Source organism: Geotrypetes seraphini, chromosome 2 (genome assembly GCF_902459505.1).
Source record: "Geotrypetes seraphini chromosome 2, aGeoSer1.1, whole genome shotgun sequence".
Taxonomy (NCBI): domain Eukaryota; kingdom Metazoa; phylum Chordata; class Amphibia; order Gymnophiona; family Dermophiidae; genus Geotrypetes; species Geotrypetes seraphini.
This window is the reverse complement of record NC_047085.1, coordinates 224,991,704-225,013,545: the sequence shown is the minus strand read 5'-3', so window position 1 is coordinate 225,013,545 and position 21,842 is coordinate 224,991,704. Positions and strand designations below refer to the sequence as shown.

General features: G+C 45.6%; 1 protein-coding gene across 1 annotated transcript in view; it reads left to right on the top strand.

The window, feature by feature from the left end:
- LOC117355910 (glutamate decarboxylase 1-like) overlaps nucleotides 1-21,842 on the top strand; it is a 135,731-nt gene that overhangs the window by 100,797 nt on the left and 13,092 nt on the right. The window contains exons 9-12 of the mRNA XM_033935024.1: nucleotides 2,082-2,198; nucleotides 4,935-4,999; nucleotides 5,095-5,173; nucleotides 8,791-8,940. Of these exons, the coding sequence (XP_033790915.1) occupies nucleotides 2,082-2,198; nucleotides 4,935-4,999; nucleotides 5,095-5,173; nucleotides 8,791-8,940 (411 nt within the window). The remainder of the gene's footprint in view (nucleotides 1-2,081; nucleotides 2,199-4,934; nucleotides 5,000-5,094; nucleotides 5,174-8,790; nucleotides 8,941-21,842) is intronic.

The following is a 21,842-nucleotide window of genomic DNA, read 5'->3' as shown; positions in this document are numbered from 1 at the left end:
GTCAGGCAGGAGGGAGCCCAAGCCCTCCTGCCCCAGGCACCCGCAGCACCCAGCGACAACATCGGGCCAAGAGAGAGCCCAAGCCCTCCTGGTCCCAGCGATCTACGACCCCCCCCCCCCCGCCTATTACGTTCGGGGCAGGAGGGAGCCCAAGCCCTCCTGCCCTGAGGATCCTCCCCCAATTACGATCAGGCCAGGAGGGAGCCCAAGCCCTCCTGATCTCCCCCTACACAATCGGGCAGGAAGGAGCCCAAGCCCTCCTGCCCCGCTGGTCCCCCCCAATTACGGTCAGGCCAGGAGAGAACCTAGCCCTCCTGACCTCTCGCCCTACACGATCGGGCAGGAGGGTGCCCAACCCCTCCTGCCAGGCGGACCCCCTTATCCTCCACCCCCCACTACAATACAGGCAGGAGGGATCCCAGGCCCTCCTGCCCTTGACACAACCCCCCTCCCCCCAACGTCTGCCCCCGAACCCCAGATCGGCTCCCCCACCGACCCACTAATTGAATTAGTGCACGCTAAACGCTAACGCGTCCATAGACTAACATGCACGCATTAGCGTTTAGCGCGTGCTAATCGGTTAGCGCACCTTCGTAAAACAGGGCCTTAGTTTGTTCTTTGTTCTCCTGTTAAAGGGTACAGTACTATCACATGTCTTGGAACAGTCCTATATAAAGGTCTCACCTAGCATGGTTTTTCTTAACCTGAGGAGACACAATAGTGTTTCCATATAAGAAACCTCATTGGCTGCCTATAGAGAAACGTACAGAGTTTAAAACTTTCTCTGATTCATCATATTACACAGGCAGAGGCTTCTGATCATCTCACTTTGTTCTTTTCATGTTTGCATTATTCATCTAATACTCACACATTGAGCAATACATTTTAAACATCAATTTAACTCCTCTTTTACATATGCTGCTATTGTTTGGAATGACTTATCTAGGCAAATAAGGATAAAAATTAGTGATTGGATATTTCGTAAACTGCTTAAAACATTTTTATATGATAGATTGTAAAGTTAGTATTTTTATCCAAAGAATTGTATCTTCCCATAGAATTATTATGGCGTCTTTCTGATGTACGGTAAATTGCCTTGAACTAAATGGTATTAGAGCGATTCAGAAATCTTGTATTAGATTAGATTTTGCTAAATGGTCATTTTTCTAAGCTGTGATAAGCACTAAGGCAGACTGCGCTGAGGTGTTTCACAGTAAGCTTCAAATGAATGTGTGCTACCCATGCACAAAAAAAAAAATATATTTTTTTTTACTGAGGGGTTGTTTTCGGGGTGGACAGTCAATCAATTAGTGTGTCAGCATTGCTGCACTCTGATTAGCACATGGGCCTTTGTCATGTGCTAATAACTATACGCGAACAGCAACATTAGTACATGGTCATTAAGCTGGAAATAGAAAATTGACTGTTTTACTGCAGCACTAAAAATAGCCATAGCACATGTAAGGGGGGCGTAGTGAGGATATGAGGTAGGGCAGTGGCGCTCCCCTTCACCCTCCTCTCTGCCTCCCCACTTCTTCTGTGTCCCCTCCCCCATGTACGTCTTTAAATTTTTGCCAGCAGAAGCAGCTTATCTGGCCTACTGCTCGTGCTGGAATTGGCATACCCTCTGATGTCACTTCCTGGCCCTGTGACTCAGAAATGATTTCAGATAGGAGGTAGGCCGGTGTGAGCAACAAGCCAGAGTTGCTCGTGCAGGCAAAAATTTAAAGAGATATGGGGGGACATGAGCTTGGCATGGGTGCAGAAAGGTGCCAGTGCCCCCACTAAGATAGCATCCATGGCAGTCCTCTCCTCTGCCTCTCTCGTACTATGCCCCTGCGCTTAGGCCACTTTTTAGTGATGCTTTATAAAAGGGCCCCTGAGTGGTGATATTATTTCTTTTGGAAATAGTTCTAGAAACCATGGTGCTATAATATGTTGATGGCACAGCTACAGCATGTTCCAATCTAATTATTTAGGGCTTAGCTCTTGTGTGGCACTGATGAATAATCAGGACCAAATGAAAATGATTCCACCCCTTCTCAAGTTTCTAATGACTGAATGGTGTGCATTATTTTCAGGGGCATTTTCCATTGTATGTGTGCGCCACTGCTGGGACAACGGTGTATGGGGCTTTTGATCCTCTTGCCGAAGTAGCTGACATTTGTGAAAAGTATGGACTCTGGATGCACGTTGATGTAAGGCATTTGGAAATACTGTCCTTAACTGCCGTGCTCTGAACAATGCACCATTTATTCTTGCCAAAATGTAATACAAAAGAGGCTGTTTTAGCTGCCTTTTAAAGGACTGATGTGCACAATGAGTATGCTCTGATGAATAGACAGAATCTTACAATTAAAGGTGTGCCTGTAAAAAATAAAATAGGCTAATTTGTTAGTTTCTATAACCATTCTTGTATGTGAATAAGATATAACTTTGAAATGCGAACCTTTTTTATGAGGCCATGGCAACCCAAAGCAGAATGTCAACAGTGCTTTTCAGCCTTAGAAGTTTGGGCTTCAGGCCATCCATAATATAGATGCACGAGGCTTTTCTTAAATACACTGGGACTCAAATCTATATTTATTGTAGATTTTCTGAAAACAAGAGCAGCCTCAGGTAGGGAAGCACTGGCTACAGCACTCTCAGTATAATACACATTGAGGGGCATTTTTGAAAAACAAAAATCCATCTAAGTCCAACTTGGATGTTTCTAGCCTAACTTTTTCTTTCTTTCTCTCTCTCTCTCCCTGCCTCCCCCATGCCACAGACGATGACAACAATTTCTCCCTGCTTCCACACCACTGCTGCCGCAGCAACAGGGCAAGGCGAGGCGAGTGCAACGACTGCACAACGGCGGCCCAGAAGCCTGGAACTTCCTCTCCAACGTCAGAATTGATATCGGGTAGAAGGTTCTGGGCCAGCCGTTGTGCAGGTACTGCACTTGCCTCGCCTAGCCCTGTTGCTGTGTCAGCGGCGGGGAATCAGGGAGAGAGCCCAGACTCCGCACAGCTTTGGGACGCTCTCTCTGAAAATGTGACATTTCGGCATCCCGAAGCTGTGTATGGGGACAACGGGACAGGGGATCTAAAAACGGGACGTATGGTCACATTACCCATAACACACCTCCACCACACCAATCTCAAGCTCTGGATGCACAGATGCTGGGACACCTGACTAGACATCCAGAAAGGCAGTTTCAATTATTGCCAATTGGATGTCTTGGTGATTAGGACATCCAAGTGCCAATTTAGGATGCTTTTTGGATGTCTATGTTTTTTGATTACAAAACCAAATGGATTTTTTTCCCCATGAATGACTTTTTTTGTTTCCATTTATTTTATTTATAGGTATGTGAGTACCTTTACCATGCATACTTGTAGATCATTTAAAAAAAGACACTACCAGTGGGAGAAAGAATGAAACAACATGACTTGTATATACGAGGAGACCCTGTGTTTGGTTTAGCTCCCAAATATATACTTGAACTTTTCTCTTTTGCAACCAACAGACATTAGAGAAACTCACATCTCAATTTTGTTTTTCAGCCTCTTAGAGGATATAAACTTAAAAAACAACACCAAAATCTTTTTTCATATCAAGCAGCGTTATGGGGTAAGGATTTAGAACAATTGCTTTTGCTTACTGACACTTATGGGGAATTTAGAAGACATCTAAAAACATCTGTTTTCGAAGTATTTAGGCAGCTAATTCGTAAAAATTTTATTATGCACTATTTTGATCATTTTAGTGTCTCTAATTATTCACTTTGAACTTCTTTTATTGTTGTTTTTGCTATTGTAAACCGCATAGAACTTTACAGCCTTGCGGTATATAAACTGATTATTATTATTATTATTTCCTACTAGTGAAACCAGTGGCATAACGAAGGTGAGAGATGCCTGGGGTGGTGGCACAGTCCCTGCCCTCTTCTCCCCCCACCTACTTCCACCCGTTCCTTCCCCACCCCCTCCTGTCATGTGCGCACTCCCCTTCCCTTCCCCCATACTTTTTATTAACATTCCCAGCGTAAGAAGTATCCCCAACCTGCTGCTCACACCAGTGGCTCTTCCTCTGACATCACTTCCTAGGCATGGGTCCAGGAAGTAATGTCAGAGGAAGAGCTGGCGCGAGCAGCAGATTGGGGTTGCTGCTCGAGATGCGAACATTAAAGAAGTACGAAGGAAGGGAAGGGGCATGTGTGTGCATTAGTGGGGGGGGGGGGGGGGCAGAGAAGAAGTGGGGAGGCGAGATATCATAAACAGTTCAAAATTCAAGTACATACAGTCCAGGGTTAGTGCATAGCAATCCGGACTAGCATCCAAGTTTCAGCAAACAAGTTACCTTCATCAGGAGAATGACAAATCTCTGGAATTCATTGCCAGAGAATGTGGTAAAAGCAGTTAGCTTAGCAGGGTTTAACAAAGGATTGGACAAGTTCCTAGAAAAAAAAGTCCATAAATCACTATTAAGGTGCACCTGGAAAAAGCCACTGCTTATTCCTGTGATAATCAGCATAACATCTAGTTTACTCTTTTGGGATCTTGTGAGCTAGATTGACCACTCTTGGAAAGAGGATACTGGGCTTGACGGACCTCTGGTCTACCCAGTACAGCAATACTTATGTACTTATTTGCTTATATACTTAATGTATATGTACACTTGGGCAATCCAATGGAGACTCGAGCCCCATTCCATTAAACAAGCTATAACTTGACTCCATCTGGCAGGCAGAGCTGGTGCCTACCCATTGCCACATTCTTTCCTTCCTCAGCCGCTCCAGGTGTTATTTTCTCACGCTACCTGCCTTCCTCTGCCTCTTCAATTTGCCCTTCTGTCATACTAGATTCTATTCAAAAGCAGTTATGAAAATGAAACATAAAAGCAATGGTATAATTTTGGAAGAATGTTTTTCTTATTCATATTGCTTGTAGGCAGCCTGGGGTGGAGGCCTATTGATGTCAAAGAAGCATTCCTTCAAACTGTGTGGCATTGAGAGGTAAGGGATTTAAAGTAAGATTATGTTGTTATTGTTTGTTGTTGTTACTTCTGCTCTTTACAGTCCCTTCATAAATGATTTACTACATTGCCTAGGGCCAATTCTATTACCTGGAATCCGCACAAAATGATGGGTGTACCACTACAGTGCTCTACCATCCTCATTCAGGAAAAGGTAAACACCCCGGTCCACCTTTCCTTTGGATAGTTTCCTTTGTTGTTTTTTCTTAGTTTGCTCTTCTGTAATTATAGAATATAGCTTTTCTATACTAAGGTATACTAAGGGTAGAAATGAGGTGGGGGTTAGTCTACCCTAGGTGCAGGGAGCTCAGGGGTGCTGGAGCAGTCGTGGGTCTGTGGTGTGCCTGCAAGCAGCCTTCAGCTCCACCAGCCCTCACCCTCCTCTGACATCAATTTCCTGTTCTGGGGTAGGGGGGGGGGGGGGACCAGCTGAGCTGAAAGCCATGCGCAGGCAACCTGCTACCCCGCGACCAATCCACGTACCTTCCCACTGCCTGGAGGAGAGGGTGCTCTGGCTAGAGGAGGGGGTGTCCCGCCCGATACACCACTGCAGCTTTTGAAGGCTTATGTATTGGTACACATGCTTACCTGTGTAAAACATGGCTTTTAGAACTTGCACCCCTCCCCAGTGCAGGGCAAGATATGCAGGCTGTTTTCATACACTATAACCTGGCCGTGAGTGGGGGAAGGGAAAGGGGGGGGAGGAAGAGGGCTGGGATAGGCTGGGAACAGTAACATACGCACTGTCAATTCTTTTTGTGAAGTTTCTCTTTATAAAAGATCTTGTAGACCCGTAGGTACTGTAATTGAAACAGTTCTGAGCTTAACTTTACTAAGAAAGATACTTAAATATGGTTTGAGGATTTAAAGGAGGACCAGAAGACATTAAAAATGTTCCTGTTGAACAATATAGATATAAACCCCTACTTCTCTTGCTGGTCAAGCTCAGGGGTATTAAACAACCATGTTCCTTTGGTCCTTTTAGGCAAAGGAGAAATATAGCCTTAAAAGGCTTTTAGTTGCCTGGCTCCCCCAGCAGCCCCATGAGCAGCCTGCTACCCCTGAGGAGGTCCAGGAGGAACAGGGTGGAGCACAGAGATGGTGGAGGTAGACCCCGGATCCTGGTGCAAATGGTCGGCCTGGTACAGACCCCGAGGGTCATAACCAGATGGACACTCCTCCTTGCCCTCTTCCCTCCTCCATCCCCCCCCTGTACTTTTTAATTTTTCTCCTCCTGCATAGGCATAATTTGACGCTTTATACAGTATTTAGAGGCAGAGAATTTAATTGCTTTTTTCCTGTTCTACTCCCTAAATTTTTTTAACCCATTCTGCTTCTCATTTTCTCAGCCTTCTATTTCCCTTCACTCCTCAAGAAGATCAAATGCTCATTTCCTTAGCTAGTTACCATTCCATGTCGGTGTGGCTCACCCATCCCTTTACTGATTCCCACTTCATACTCTCCTCTACAGGTGAGACTTCCTTTTATTTGCAGATTTAACTCATCTTCAGTTTGTGACTTCCCGTTGACCACAGGCTTGGATCATTTCCTTGCTCTGTTCTCCCAGGCTCCAGGCAAGTTCATGTGTAACCCCTGGCCTCCTATGATACCCTGTGGCTGGTTATGTTCACAGGAGGCAGGCCAGAAGAAAACTATTAGGTAAAAAGAGGGTAAATAGGACAAATAGAAAATTTCCCTTTACCAGTATATTCAGGATTCTGGGACACTGATCCCCAGAGTTATATGCATAGAGATAGCCAGCTGCTAAGATAAATTATTTGCCAGCTTCCACCAAACTATTAACCAGAGATAGACAAGCTGCTTCTCCCTACTTCAAACTGCTCCCTTCCCCTTCTCACTCCAACTGCAGTTGTCTCTCCCTGTACACCAGGGGTGTCAAAGTCCCTCTTCGAGGGCCGTAATCCAGTCAGGTTTTCAGGATTTCCTCAATGACTATGTATGAGATCTATTAGCATACAATGAAAGCAGTGCATGCAAATAGATCTCATGCATATTCATTGGGGAAATCTTGAAAACCCGACTGGATTGCGGCCCTTGAGGAGGGACTTTGACACCCCTGCTCTACACTCTTTTCAGGCAAAAAAAGCCTCTAAATCTTTCAAAAGAGCCAATAGTTGCTCTCTGCTCTTGCCAGTGGGAGGAGTCTATATAATGTAGTTTCCCTGTTGCTATGACATCAGAGGCTATGACAGAGGCAAAAAGTTCATTGACTTTTTGCACTTTGAAATACAGGAATCCCCCTCCTCACTGCACGTTGAATGATTCAGTGAACATGGGAATCCCCCTCATACTCTCCCCTTGCCACAATTGGATGAATCCCCACGCACATCTGTAAGGCAAGTGTGGTAAGCACAATTGCTACCTAATATAGCAGAGTCACCCTGACTAGCCAGTTGAAACTATTTCCACAGGCATTCAAGAACTGTCAACCAATCAGCAATGACGGTCTTAGCAGAAATTTGTATAGATTAGAAGGGGTACCCAATTCATCAAAAACAAGTTTTGTGACAGGCTTATGTGTCCTGTCTGACCTACATACCACTACAGCAGGGCTGCTCAAGTCCGGTCCTCGAGATCTACTGGCAGGCCAGGTTTTCAGGATATCCGCAATGAATATGCATGAGAGAGATTTGCATACCAAGAAGGCAGTGCAGGCAAATCTCTCTCATGCATATTCATTGTGGATATCCTGAAAACCTGGCCTGCAAGTAGAACTCGAGGACCGGACTTGGGCAGCCCTGTACTACAGTATCATCAGTATGCTGGCCAGATGAGTCATCTGAGACAGCAGGCATACTTTCATAATCAGCTGTATTTTCCTTAGTTACACCAATTAAAGGTACAGGAACATTAATATCCGTCAATATTCCCTTGTAAGCTCAGGTAGAGGTTCAGATTCACTGGTTGATTCAGATGAATTTGGCATTGCTTCTGGCCTATGTATAGGAGGAACATTAGGTGTGCCATGTGTATGTTGTACGAAAATAAGGACTTAACTGCTAGGTGAAAAGACAGTGGATCTGGGAATCTAGGGGCAGGATCAATGGTTAGTAGTACACGTCTCCCTCCGTATTCGCTGTGATTGGGGATTAATAGAACCGCAAATACAGAAAAAACGTTGAATAACTTTTTCATATGTTATTCACAGTTTTCTATTAAAAAGCATCGCGAATATAGTGAAACCGCAAATAACATGGTGGGAGATCTGGTCTGTTCCTGAAGGAGAGGCAAAACACGGTGAAGAAAGTGCTGGGATTCGGCGATTTTCTGTGTAAAACGCTTGGAATCAGCGATTTCTCTATGCAAGCTGATGTAATTTGGGGGGGAGGAGCCAGGAAGCTTAAAACCGTGAATAATCGAAACCACGAATGCTGAAAGTGCAAATACGGAGGGAGAAGTGTAGTAGCAATAGTAAGAAGAGGGTCTGAATTAGTGAGTCGAGTGACCATTCTCTGCATTGTTTCAAGCTCAGCGCACGCCCGCACTCCCCCCCCTTTCTCTGCAGGCTACTGTAAACCACTGCTGCTCTGAAGTCTGAAAAACAGTGGTGGAACTGCGATCCCGGCTGTTTCACCAGAAATTAATGCCCTTACCTGCAGAGAAGTTTGCTTGCTTTTCTGTGGGTACTTTTCTAGCCAAAACCACACCCTGTAATTTTCAAAATTCAAAACTATGCCCTGGGAAAAACACATTGAATTGAGTCAAGTTTTGTAGAAATAAGGAAATATATTCCATTGTGTTATCTTCTAGGGTCTTCTGTATGCCTGTAACCAGTTGAGTGCTGGCTACCTGTTCCAGCCTGACAAACAATATGATGTAGCTTATGACACAGGTGATAAGACAATACAATGTGGCCGTCATGTCGATATCTTTAAACTCTGGCTAATATGGAAAGCAAAGGTAGGAAGTAAGAACATAAGTATTGCATAATCTAGTTGATATTTCCCTTCTGGTATCCAACCCAGTATGACTGCTGCCACTGCCACAAGAAAACCAACCACAGTTGCTTACACCTGTTTTAATGCCAATTATCAGGTTCCACTTCTCGATGGGTGAATCCATTTTCCCAATATTCACAGCAGTTGAAAGCCTTGATGCCATCATCTCCAAATTACCCTTAAGTCCAAGCCGTGAACCTTTTTGTGAAGGAATTCATAATGGAATACAGCATATTATTTGCCTATAACTTGTTAACTGACAAAAAATATGCTGAAAAGTTCTCAGCCCAACCAACTCCCTAAATTCTGAGTGTTATTTTGCTGCTATAGCTGAAAACAATGTTATTTTATTTTGCAATTGCCAATTTGCAGAATCACAATACTATGTTTTGACATAATTTCATAGCATTGATTGAACCATGTCAATGAAAAAGCGTGGAATTTTCAATGGTGGAACTCCAAGCCGTAATGAAGTTCCTATTCCTTCAGAAGAAAACTCCAAAGGAAATCCATGAATGTATGGTGTAAACATTGAGTGACAAATGCCCATCATAGTCCACAGTGAAGAAATGGTCTGCAAAGTTTCAGCATGGAGATTTGGAGACCGAATATGCAGCAAGGTCTGGGAGGCCTCAAACAGTGTCAGCTCTTCAAATTGTTGACCATATCCATGAAATGATTTTGGCAGATCGATGAATATCAGCTAAAACAATTGCTGAGATACTATAGATGTCAAGGAAACATGATGGGTGTATAAGTAACGTGCCCATTTTTTTCCCTCAAAATGGGACAGGACCCCCCCCTTCAGAACCCCTTAAATATAGTACAAAATATAGACAGCAGATATAAATTCTCAAAACTGACACATTTTGATCACTAAATTGAAAATAAAATCATTTTTCCTACTTTTGTTGTCTGGTGATTTCATGAGTCTCTGGTTGCACTTTCTTCTGACTGTGCATCCAATATTTCTTTCTCTTTCTTTCTCTCTCCCTGCCCCCCTTTCTTTCTCTCTCCCTGCCCCCCCCCCCAAGCCACCGCCGCTGCTGCCAGAAATTTCTCCAAGCTACCGCTGCTGACGCAGCAACAGTCTAGGCGCATACAACGACTGCACAAGCCTTCCCCCCCCTCGACGTCAATTCTGACATCGGAGTGGAAGTTCCGGGCCAGCCAGGCAACGATCTGTTGCTGCAATGGTATTGGGGAAGCAGGGCTCTCCCTCTAACCTCCCTCCCACCCACCCAAAAGAATCCTGGGCTCTGCAATCACCTGTCCCGTTGTCCCCACACACAGCTTTGGGATGCTGTTTCTGAAAACGGGACATTAAGACATCCCGAAGCTGTGCGTGGGTACAACGGGACAGGCACTCTAAAAACAGGACGGTACTGTTCAAAACGGGACATATCATCACATTATGTATAATCCATGAGCAGCTGGGTATGCAGAAGCTGTCAGTCAAGTGGATGCCCAAATGTTTGACGAGAAACTACATCAAGTGAACACTTCCAAGTTGATTTTGCAGCATTTATAGAGAGCTGGTGTCATCATTTTGGAAGGACTAGTTACTGTTGATGAAACATGGTTACACCAGTATGATCCTAAAACAAAACACTTCATGCAATGGCGGCACTCAGGTTCTCTAAGGCCAATGAAATTCAAGACCCAAAAGTTCGCAGGAAAGGTCATGGCCACAGTGTTTTGGGCTCAGTAAGGTGTTGTAATGACTATCTTTGAAGACAGTGTCCCGCAAACTTTTTCAAGCCGGGGCATACTAAACCTAGTGTCCCCGGCCCGAGACACCCGGAAGTGCGCTGGCGTCGGTGTGATGATGTCAAGCGCATGCGTGAAGTCAGCGCACCACCGTCAGCGCATGTGCAAAGGCCCTTCAAACGGGCCTTGTGCTGAGAGAAAGACCCATGCTGGAGAGAAGGGCCGGCAGAGAGAAGAGGTGCCGGCATCGGGAGATTGCTTACAAGATGTGCCTCTCTTCACGAAAGGCACTTCCTGTAGACAGTCATCTGGCGCCGGCACCTCTCCTCTTCCCCAGTGTACCGCGGCACACCAGAAATCTCAGGTGGCACACAGTTTGCAATACACTGTTCTTTTTTAGTTCAAAAATGTTTTATTAAGTTTCCAAAAACATAATACAAAAGACAACATAAATACATTAGAAAGTATATGGTCCATGTACAGGAAAACAACATTGAAGTCAAGTATCGAGTAGGCATACTATCAAAGTAAAGCAGGAGGTGACAAGAAATATCTCGTCTAAGGAAGTGCAGTTGAGAGGTATCAGATTCTAGCGGCGGAAGAGCTATATGAATTCAATAAGAATATACAATATCAATTCACTCATTCAAACAGTAATGGTATATGGGAGACCAGACATTCTTATACTTTACTAGGGCATTATTTTTTTCTGCTATAACTCGTTCATATTTACTATGAAGACACAGTGTATTCCACCAAGTATAGTATTCAACATTTTCCAAATGTTTCCAACTAAAAAGAACATTTTGGATTGCTAACGACAGCATGATTGTCAGGAGAGAGCCTTTATGCTTGTCTAGTGGAGCGGTCAAACTATGAGACATTAAAATAAGGGTTCTGAGAGAGAGAGGTTCTGAAATGTCTAAGATAGGGCAGATTGTGCCCCACACTTTGTTCCAGTAGATCCCAAGGTGTTTACAGTTGAATAACATATGTTCTAAAGACCCATCATCATTGTCACAAGACCAGCATTTAGAGGGAGTAGATGGATCTATTCGGTGTGATAATTGAGGGGTCCAGACAGCACGGTGTAACAAGAAGAATAATGACTGTAGAACAGAAGCTGATCTTATGGATTTGTGGAATGTTTGCCAAATCTTAGGCCAGTCGATGGCATCCGAAGGTAAGTTTAATACATGTTGCCATTTAATTTCAAAAGACAAGGGGTCTTTGTCAGAGGCTGTTTGAATCAACTTATACCATACAGAGGCTTTGTAGTTGAACACAGAGGATTTATCCAAAAGCGTACTTAGGCTCGGTATATCAACTAGGACCTGAAGATCTGGAAGGGCGGCCCGTAGGCAGTGAGTGAGTTGGAGCCATGCATAGTATTGATTGTTGGGGATGTCTCTGGCAGCTACGAGTTCGTGAAAGGACATCCATCCTTTCGCATCAGTTAAGTCCTTGATCGTCTCAATACCCCTCTGCTGCCATATAGGCCAACAAAAAGGTTTAGCTTGGATCAAAAATCTTTGGTTGTTCCAAATCGGTATTAGAGAAGAAGTTTCCCAGCTATGAGGCAGTATGCTATCTAGGGTATGTATAGCGGATTTGTAGGACATAAGTATGTAATCCGCTTTATCTAGGCGAGATAGGTTGTGTCCAGGAAGGTATTTCATGCGTGACACCCCGTACAGGCACGTTTCCAAATCAATCCAGCCAGGTCTATCTGGAGATCTGTTAGCAGCATGACCTTGAGACCAATGTCTAATGAGAAATGCACTGTGGTATTTATAAAAATCTGGAAAATTCACCCCCCCCTCCATCTTCGCTAATTTGAGTTTACCTAGAGCAATTCGAGGCTGTCTCTTATTCCAGAGGTATTGCGTGAGAATAGAGTCTAGATTCTTGTAGAAGGAGCGAGGTAAATAGAATGGTAACATGTTCAGAACATAGTTGATTTTGGGAACAATCATCATGCGTATCGATTCCAGCCTGCCCCACCAAGAGAGGTTGAGAGGAGACCATTTAGATGTTGTATGTCGGGCTATGCGTAATAAGTAATCAGAATTGAGTTGTATAGTTTCTTCCAAGGTGGGTCCAAAGTAGACTCCCAAGTATTTCATTGTAGTAGCGGACCATTGGACTCCATATGATTCCACATCTGTCTTGACCTCTGGACAGTTGAGAGGCATAACCAGCGTTTTATTCATGTTTAATTTGTATCCAGACAACGCGGAGTATTGCGGGATTGTTGTGAGTAGGTGCGGAAAGGATGGAGGAGAAATATATAGAAGTATATCATCGGCATATGCCGAGATTTTGATTTCGGCTTCATTGGTTTTGAACCTTTCAATGAGACTATTGGTACGGATGGAGGTGAGCAGAGGTTCCAGCGCCAGATCGAACAGTAGTGGGGACAAGGGGCAGCCTTGTCGGGTACCACGTGTCGGGTGAAATGTGGAAGACAACGTTCCATTTATAAAAGTTCTGGTAGATGGAGATGAGTAAAGGATCTTAATCTTTTGATGAAATTCGCTGAGAATCCATACCAGGCTAGAACTCTGAATAGGAAAGCCCACTCCACACGATCAAAGGCCTTCTCTGCGTCCAGCCCCACCGCAATAAGATCTTGATGATGATTACGAGATTGTGCAATGATGTGTGAAAAGGTTCTGGAATTGTCAGAGGAAAACCTCCCAGTGATAAAACCACTCTGCTCCGACTTGACCAAGGAGGTTATTACATTCTGTAACCTGTTAGAAAGGAGTTTGGCATATATCTTCGCATCAACATTTATGAGAGATAAGGGTCTGTAATTCGTTATTGAGCGAGGATTTTTATCAGGTTTCGGGAGGACAATGATGTGAGCTTCAGTGAATGACCCATGCACTTGCCCAGACTCAATGACTGAGTTAAGAAATTGTAGATAATGGGGGTGAAGTACATCCTTAAATTCCTTGTAGAACTCGACTGTTAGACCATCAGGTCCGGGTGCCTTGTGGGAAGCCATGTCTTCAATCACGTGATCAAGTTCTGATACAGTCAAGGGTTCATCCAGTGGTATGTTGTCCTCTTGGGATAGGGTAGGGTGAGGTAAAGTATCCAAAAATTTTGAAGCGTTCTCATTATTATCCAATTCTGAAGTGTATAACTTCTCGTAAAATGACTTGAAGGCTTGAGAGATGTCCTGGTTGGTGGTTAAAGTGACCCCATTTTCCAGCTCAATAGCAACTATATTCTTTTTATCTGCTCTCTTCTTTAAATAAGAAGCTAACAAGTGTCCACACTTGTTATTGTCGGCGAAGTATGAGGCTGATTGTTGAAACACCGACTTAGCAGCTGATTTACTGAGCATTGAGTTGTATACATAACGAGCCTTAGCTAGTCGAGTGAGAGTGGGGACATCCAACGGATCCTGTTGATGAACTTTTTCCAGATCCGTAATGTCACGTTCCATCTGAAGGGTAGCTTCCGTCTGTGATTTACGTAAACGCGCTGTGTAAGAAATGATGACCCCTCTGATGTATGCTTTGAAAGCATCCCAACAGGTAATCCAGGAGGTATGTTCCGGGGTATTGAAGGAGAAGTATTCCTCAATAGCCTTGCGCACATCAATTTTAAATTGAGGGTCTTGGAGCAAGGAGGCATTAAAGCGCCATTGTCGGTGTGGTAATTGGGGCGTACTACACTGGAGTTGGAGTAAAATGGCTGCATGATCTGATACAGATATGGGTAAAATGTCAACTGCTTTAACAGAGTAGCACAAGGCTCTATCAAGTAGGAAATAATCTATACGAGAGTATGACATATGGGGATTGGAATAGAACGTATAGCCTCTATCAGAGCCATGATTAGTTCTCCAAATGTCCACTAAGTGTAGATCCGTAATCATGTGATGAAGAGCAAACCACGCTTTAGATTTTTTGTATTTGAATTGGGAGTTTCTGTCAATTTCAGGGTTCAAAACCAGGTTAAAGTCGCCTCCCAATAACAGGTGGGAATCAGAGTCCTGTAAAATCGATGAAGAGATTCCATTAAAGAACTCGGGTGAATCTATGTTTGGTCCATATACATTAAATAGAGTTATTTTCCGACCTCCGTGTTCAATCAGAACTCTGACCCATCTGCCCTGGAGATCATGCGAGGAGGCGATAATTTTGATATTTTGATTGTTACGGATTAGAATCAACACCCCACCCTTTTTCTCTATGGCAGGGGAGTAAAATGCAGGCAAAGACCACCCGAATCTGACTTTATCAGAGGCCACACTGTCCAGATGGGTCTCTTGTAGCATAATAATATCAGGTGTTTGTTGTTCAAGGTATAGCAGTATTTTCTTTAGTTTAATCGAGTTATTAAGCCCCTTAGTATTTAAGGATATACATTTAAGGGTCATGTAAGTGTGTATATGGATTTACAGAAAATTGGAGACATACAAGCTTCATGGAGGCAGTAATATAAAATAATTGTAAATATCTGTTGCACAACCTATGGAAAAAAGACAAGTTAATATACTGCAGTGCCTGAGACAGTAAAGGACCAAAATATCTAAGAAATGACCTAAAGTCAAACATTGCGAAACACATGTGCACTGTGAGAGTGAAACAGCAGCTATGAAAGCGAAGCACCCATATGAATGAGACAGTACAATATATGCAGTGGAATAAACAAGAACAACATGATGTAATAAACAATGAGCAATGAGAGATAAATCAGAACAAGAGACAGAACAATTAATGAACTATTGCAATCAGCAAGATACCATAATACAGACAAGATGGCTCAGAAAACAGCCCCAGTGTAGTGGTTAAACCTGGTGAATGGGGGTAGGAGACTGCAATTCAATAAAAGCTGCTAAATCCTCTGGGTTAGTGTAATCTTTGGTTTGATTGAAGAGAGTGACTCTCATCCTAGCAGGGTATAACATGCCAAATTTAGCGTTGAGCTGCTTTAATTGAGGCCGATATGAGAGCAGTTTCTTTCTCCTTGCAGCCGTGGTTTTGCTCAGGTCAGGCAGGAAAAGAATGGTGGCTCCGTCGTGTTTAATAGGTGCTCTGATTTTAGCACGCTGCATAATGTCTAAGACATGCTGGTAACGGAGGAGTTTAATAACCACCGGTCGAGGGAAGCGGTCATTCGGATTTTTAGCAGAAGGTACTCTGTGTGCCCTTTCAATTTCAAACTCACGTGTGAAGGTAAGGTCCAGCAGTTTTGGAATTAAATCCTCCAGAAATGTGACCAAATTGTTGTCATGTGATCCTTCCTTAAGCCCAAGTAGACGAATATTGCAGCGACGTGACCTGTTATTATTATCTTCCAGTTCTGACTCTAGGAAGGCAATTTTCCTTGTATGAGCTTTCAGCTCAGCCATGTGCTGTGATGTGGACTCCATTTTGTCTTCCAGAGTCTGAACTCGGGTCTGGAGCAGTGAAAAGTCAGTAGTCAGGGTAGTTAGCTTTTCATTTATTTCCTCCGTTGCAGCTTTAGTGTCAGAGACTAAATTTTTTAACTCCCGAAGTTCAGCTAGTATCTCTGAAGCACTTCCGGAATCGGGACCCTGCAACGGTACTTTAGAGGGCGACGGGGGGTCCGGTTTGTGACGCTTATTTACCTTTTTGTCTGCCATTTCGCCGAGCAAAAAGTAGCGATTCTGAATGGGGACACCTGGAACTTGCCTGTTCTTAATTTTTAAAGCGGTTCTGAGCGCCGACGCAGCGCTGCAAATTGTGATTTTCCGTTCGGGTGCAGGAGCTCCACGTTCAAGCTGCCATCACACGTGGGCTCAACAGCGCCCCCCAATACACTGTTCTATACTACTGTAAGAAAAAAGGAGAGGGAAGCCGCGGAAAGGAGTTCTATTTTTGCAAGACAATGCACCTGCTCACAAGGCTGACAAAACGATGGATGTTTTGATGCCATTGGGGTTTCATTGCCTAGACCACCCACCATACTCACCAGATCTTGCTCCATCTGACTATTTTCTGTTTCCAAACCTTAAAAAGAGTTGGAAAGGGTGACGATTCTTGAGTGATTCGGAGGTGATTGCAGCAGCGGAGCAGAAGTTCAAAGACCAGACATCAGAGCATTTTTTTTGGAAGGGTTACAGAAACATCAGACACGATGTGCCAAGTGTGTTGAACTTAGGGGGTGAATATGTGGAATAACTTTTAAGTTTCACGGCTCCACGTCATCCCCTTCTTGGTTGGGCTGAGAACTTTTCAGCGCCCCCCCCTCGTATTTGTTCTTAATGCATGATTATTTACGACAACACATGTTAATTAATAATGAGATGCGCAAAGCATGTAAATGCATGCAACACATTTCTTTACTGTGCAAAGTGAATAGCATTATTTATGGAAAGAATGCTATCACAGTCATTATCTTTCCTCCGCTAAGGTGTGGCCTGATGCTTCTGGGGAAAAATGTAAAGGGATCAGTGGTTTACAAAAGTCCTCCAACTCCCTCCTATATCCTTGCATATGTAATCACCCTGACCCTCCCCCCCCCCCACTATCTCCCTGGTAGATAGTGAGGGGGCTAGAGCGATCCCTGGCCATTCTTGCCTTACTGATTCCTGGGCTCAGACTGTGTGAAAAACTGTGGGTGACTTGCTTTCCTTGACGAATCATGCATCTGAACGCTATGGAGCACTTGCACAGATGTCTCTGAAAATGACAATACTAGGCAGTCATTGCTGTCTTGATTGCTGGTTCCTTCCAGAGGATGACAGGCTTCAGTCACTTCTCTGTGTCCACTTCAATATAGCAGCTCCTCTGTGGACACCGTATAATACCTCTAATAGGTTTAATATGTTTAAATAGTTTGGGACAGACAAGAAGTGTCATTCGCCACTTTTGATATAACTCACTTTCCCACAGTGATGTGAAGGTGAGGACAACTGGAGTCTCCTGGCCACATAAGAACATAAGAACATAAGAACATAAGCAGTGCCTCCGCCGGGTCAGACCATAGGTCCATCATGCCCAGCAGTCCGCTCCCGCGGCGGCCCAAACAGGTCACCTGTCTGAATCATCAGAAGGGGCCCCCTTGCCACCCTGGTTTCCCATTGAAGTCCTATCTTCCCATCGAAGTCCTAACCCTCCGGTTTTGCACATGCACGACCTGGTCGGGTTTCTATACTTATTTCCTGGATACTTCTCTCAGTATCCCACGATCCCTTTATCCCTCAGGAATCCGTCCAATCCCTGTTTGAATCCCTGTACCGTACTCTGCCCGACCACCTCCTCCGGCAGCGCATTCCAAGTGTCCACGACCCTCTGGGTGAAAAAAAACTTCCTTGCATTTGTTTTGAACCTATCTCCCTTCAGTTTCTCCGAGTGCCCCCTCGTACCTGTTGTCCCCTTCAGTCTGAAGAATCTGTCCCTATCCACCCTCTCTATGCCCCTCATGATCTTGAAGGTCTCTATCATATCTCCCCTGAGCCTCCTTTTTTTCCAGGGAGAAGAGCCCCAGCTTATCCAACCTCTCGGCGTATGGGCAGTGTTCCAGCCCTCTTACCAGTTTCGTCGCTCTCCTTTGGACTCTCTCAAGCACCGCCATGTCCTTCTTGAGGTATGGCGACCAATACTGCACGCAGTATTCCAGATGCGGACGCACCATCGCTCGATACAATGGCATGATGACTTCCCGCGTCCTGGTTGTGATGCCCCTCTTTATGATGCCCAGCATCCTGTTGGCTTTTTTCGAGGCTGCTGCGCACTGTGCAGATGGCTTCAGTGATGCATCCACCAGCACACCCAAGTCTCTCTCAAGTCTGCTGTCTCCCAACAATGCCCCCCCCATTTTGTAGTTGAACAACGGGTTCTTTTTCCCTATATGCATGACCTTGCATTTTTCCACATTGAAGCGCATTTGCCATTTGTCTGCCCAGTCCTCCAGCTTCTCCAGGTCCCTTTGCAGGTCCTCACACTCCTCCCTGGACCTAACTCTGCCGCACAGTTTGGTATCATCTGCAAATTTTATGACCTCGCACTTTGCCTCTTTTTCCAGGTCATTGATAAATATGTTGAAGAGTAACGGCCCCAGCACCGATCCCTGTGGCACACCGCTTGTGACTCCTCGCCAGTCAGAATATTGGCCCTTTACTCCAACCCTCTGCAGTCTACCCGACAACCAGTGCTCGATCCATCTGTGCACATCTCCTCCCACCCTGTGGTTCCACAGCTTCCTAAGCAGTCTTTCATGTGGCACCTTGTCGAAAGCCTTTTGAAAATCGAGGTAAATGATGTCGATGGGTTCCCCATTGTCCACCCGACTGCTTATTCCCTCAAAGAAGTACAGAAGGTTCGTTAAGCACGACCTTCCCTTACAGAATCCGTGCTGGCTTGTTCTCAGTAGACCATTTCTTTCAATGTGCTCGCAAATGCCGTCCTTGATCATAGCTTCCACCATCTTCCCTACAATTGAAGTCAGGCTCACCGGCCTGTAGTTCCCAGGGTCACCCCTCGATCCCTTCTTGAAGATAGGTGTGACATTTGCCAATTTCCAGTCCTTTGGTACCTCTCCAGTTTTCAAGGATAGGTTACAAACATGCTGGATTGTGCCCGCTATTTCCTGTCTTAGTTCCTTCAGAACCCTTGGGTGGATCCCGTCCGGACCCGGTGATTTGCCGCATTTTAACCTGTCTATCTGTTTGAGGACATCCTCCTTACTTACCTCTATGTGTTCCAATTTTTCAGCCTGTTCCCCACTCATGAGCTCCTCTGAGTCCGGTATATTAGATGTGTCCTCTCTCGTGAAAACCGACGAGAAGAACGTGTTCAACCTCTCAGCTACCTCTTTATCCTCCTTAATCACTCCCTTCCTATCCCCATCGTCCAACGGCCCCACCTCCTCTCTCGCTGGTCGTTTCCCCTTTATGTAACTGAAGAATGCCTTGAAGTTTTTTGCCTCCCTGGCCAGCCCCTCTTCGTATTTCCCTTTTGCTTTTCTAACCTCTCGGTGGCATTCTTTTTGGCATTTCCTGTGCGCCTGGTGGTTTTCCTCCGTTGGGTCCTTTTTCCATCTCCGGAAGGATACTTTTTTGTCATTTATTGCCCTCTTTACTTCTGCTGAGATCCAAATCGGGTCCTTTGACCGCTTGTTCTTGCAGCCTTTCCTGAAATTGGGGACGTACATTTTTTGTGCTTCTTGCAGGGTGTCCCTGAATAGGGTCCAGGCGCTTTCCACAGTCTCCATCTTAAAGATATTTCTGAGCTTCTTCCCCACCATTTTCCTCATAGCAACATAGTTCCCTTTCTTGAAGTTGAGCGCAGTTGTTGCGGTCCTCCTTACTATGGGTGTCCCCCTTTCTAATGTGAATCTGATCGCATTGTGGTCACTGTTGCCTAGTGGTCCTCCCACTTCTACCCCGCTTGCAGGCCCCCCTAATCCGTTCAGGATGAGGTCAAGAGTAGCACTCCCTCGCGTCGGTTCCCTGACCAGTTGCTCCATGAAGCAGTCCCTCACAGCTTCTACAAATCCTGTTTCCCTAGTGCAGTTGGAGTGACCCGTACTCCAGTCTATCCCCGGGTAGTTAAAGTCCCCCATCACTGTTACATTTCCAGTCCTGCACTCCTGTCTCAGTTCAGCTTCCAAGTCGTGTCCGACTCCTTCTGGCGTACTAGGTGGGCGATAGTACATCCCCAGTTTTATGTCTGCACCCTTGTTTCCCGGCAATTTGACCCATAGCGATTCCAGCCCCTCTGCCTTCTTTGCCATATCCATCCCGACTGAGTCGATAGAGTTCTTTATATATAGTGCTATGCCTCCCCCCTTCTTGTGGGTCCTGTCCCTCCTGTAGAGCTTGTACCCCGTCAGCGCCACATCCCATTGATTCTCCTCAGTCCACCATGTTTCTGTAATTCCAATTATATCCAGGTCTTCCCCCTTGGCCACGACCTCTAGTTCACCCATCTTGGCCCTGAGGCTTCTTGCATTTGTGTAGAAGCACCGCAGGTCTCGTCGTTTTTCCTCCACCTCTGCATTCACCTCTGCATTCACCTGGGCCGCCTCTTCTGTTCCCTGTACTTCTGCTTTGCCCTCCGCCTTTACCCTTGTAGCTTTCAGCTTCCCCACATTTCCGCCACTCCACTTCCCCGCTTTTCCTCTGGGTTTTCTTGCCCCCTCCTGGGCCCCGGCCTCTGTTCGATCCCCCTCGCCTTGTTTAGCCCCTATAATGCCCTCAGCTTTCGCTTTCTTGCCATCCAGTCCCCCTGTGTCTCCATGCCCCTCAGTCTCCTCCTTCTCCCAGCAAGCTCCCTTTACCTGTTGTTTCCCTCGCTGTCTGATCATGAGATCCACCGGTCCCTCTACTTCTTCCTTGCAGTCAGCCCGTTCAGTATCTGTTCTGGATACTGTTGTCCGAAGCGTCAACATCAGATCAGCTGTCGGCTTTCCCCCTCTCCTCAGTTTAAAGCCCTCTCGATCTCCTTCCTCACATTGGCAGCCAGTAGTCTAGTTCCCTCTGTGCTCAGGTGCAGGCCATCCCGCCTGTAGAGCTTACTCTTTCCCCAGAAGGACGTCCAGTTCCTCACAAAGTGGAAGCCCTCCTCCTGGCACCATCTCCTCAACCATGCATTTACAGCCTGGAGGTCTGCCTGCCTCTTTGCATCTGCTCTCGGTACAGGTAGGATCTCTGAGAATGCTACCCTCCGGGTATTCCGCTTCAGTTTTCGTCCCAGGACCCTGAACTGGTCAGTCAGCGTGGCCATGCTGAAGTTCCTCCGGCTCACATCATTCGTTCCGACGTGGATTATCACCGCTGTCTCCTCTGTCTCTGCTCCATCCAGGATCCTCTCGATCCTATCAGAGACGTCTCGTGTCTTGGCCCCTGGGAGACAAGTCACTAGCCGGTCCTCCCTTCCTCCAGCTACGTGACTATCTACCTCTCTCAAGATCGAGTCTCCTACCACAATAGCAGACTTCCCTTTCCTCAGCAACCTCCTCTGTCTCAGGTCCGTGTCCTCGGTGTAGTGTGGTGTCTCACCCTCGGGGTCTCGGTGAGTCACGGTCTCCTCCTCTTGTGTGGTTCCTCCGCTAGGTCCTTCCTCGGTTTCGCCTTGTGGATCCTGGGTCTCGTCTGCCGACATCCGTCTGTGCAGCTGCTGGTCCTGTCCTTCCACCTTCCTATAGGCCTCCTCGATGAATTTC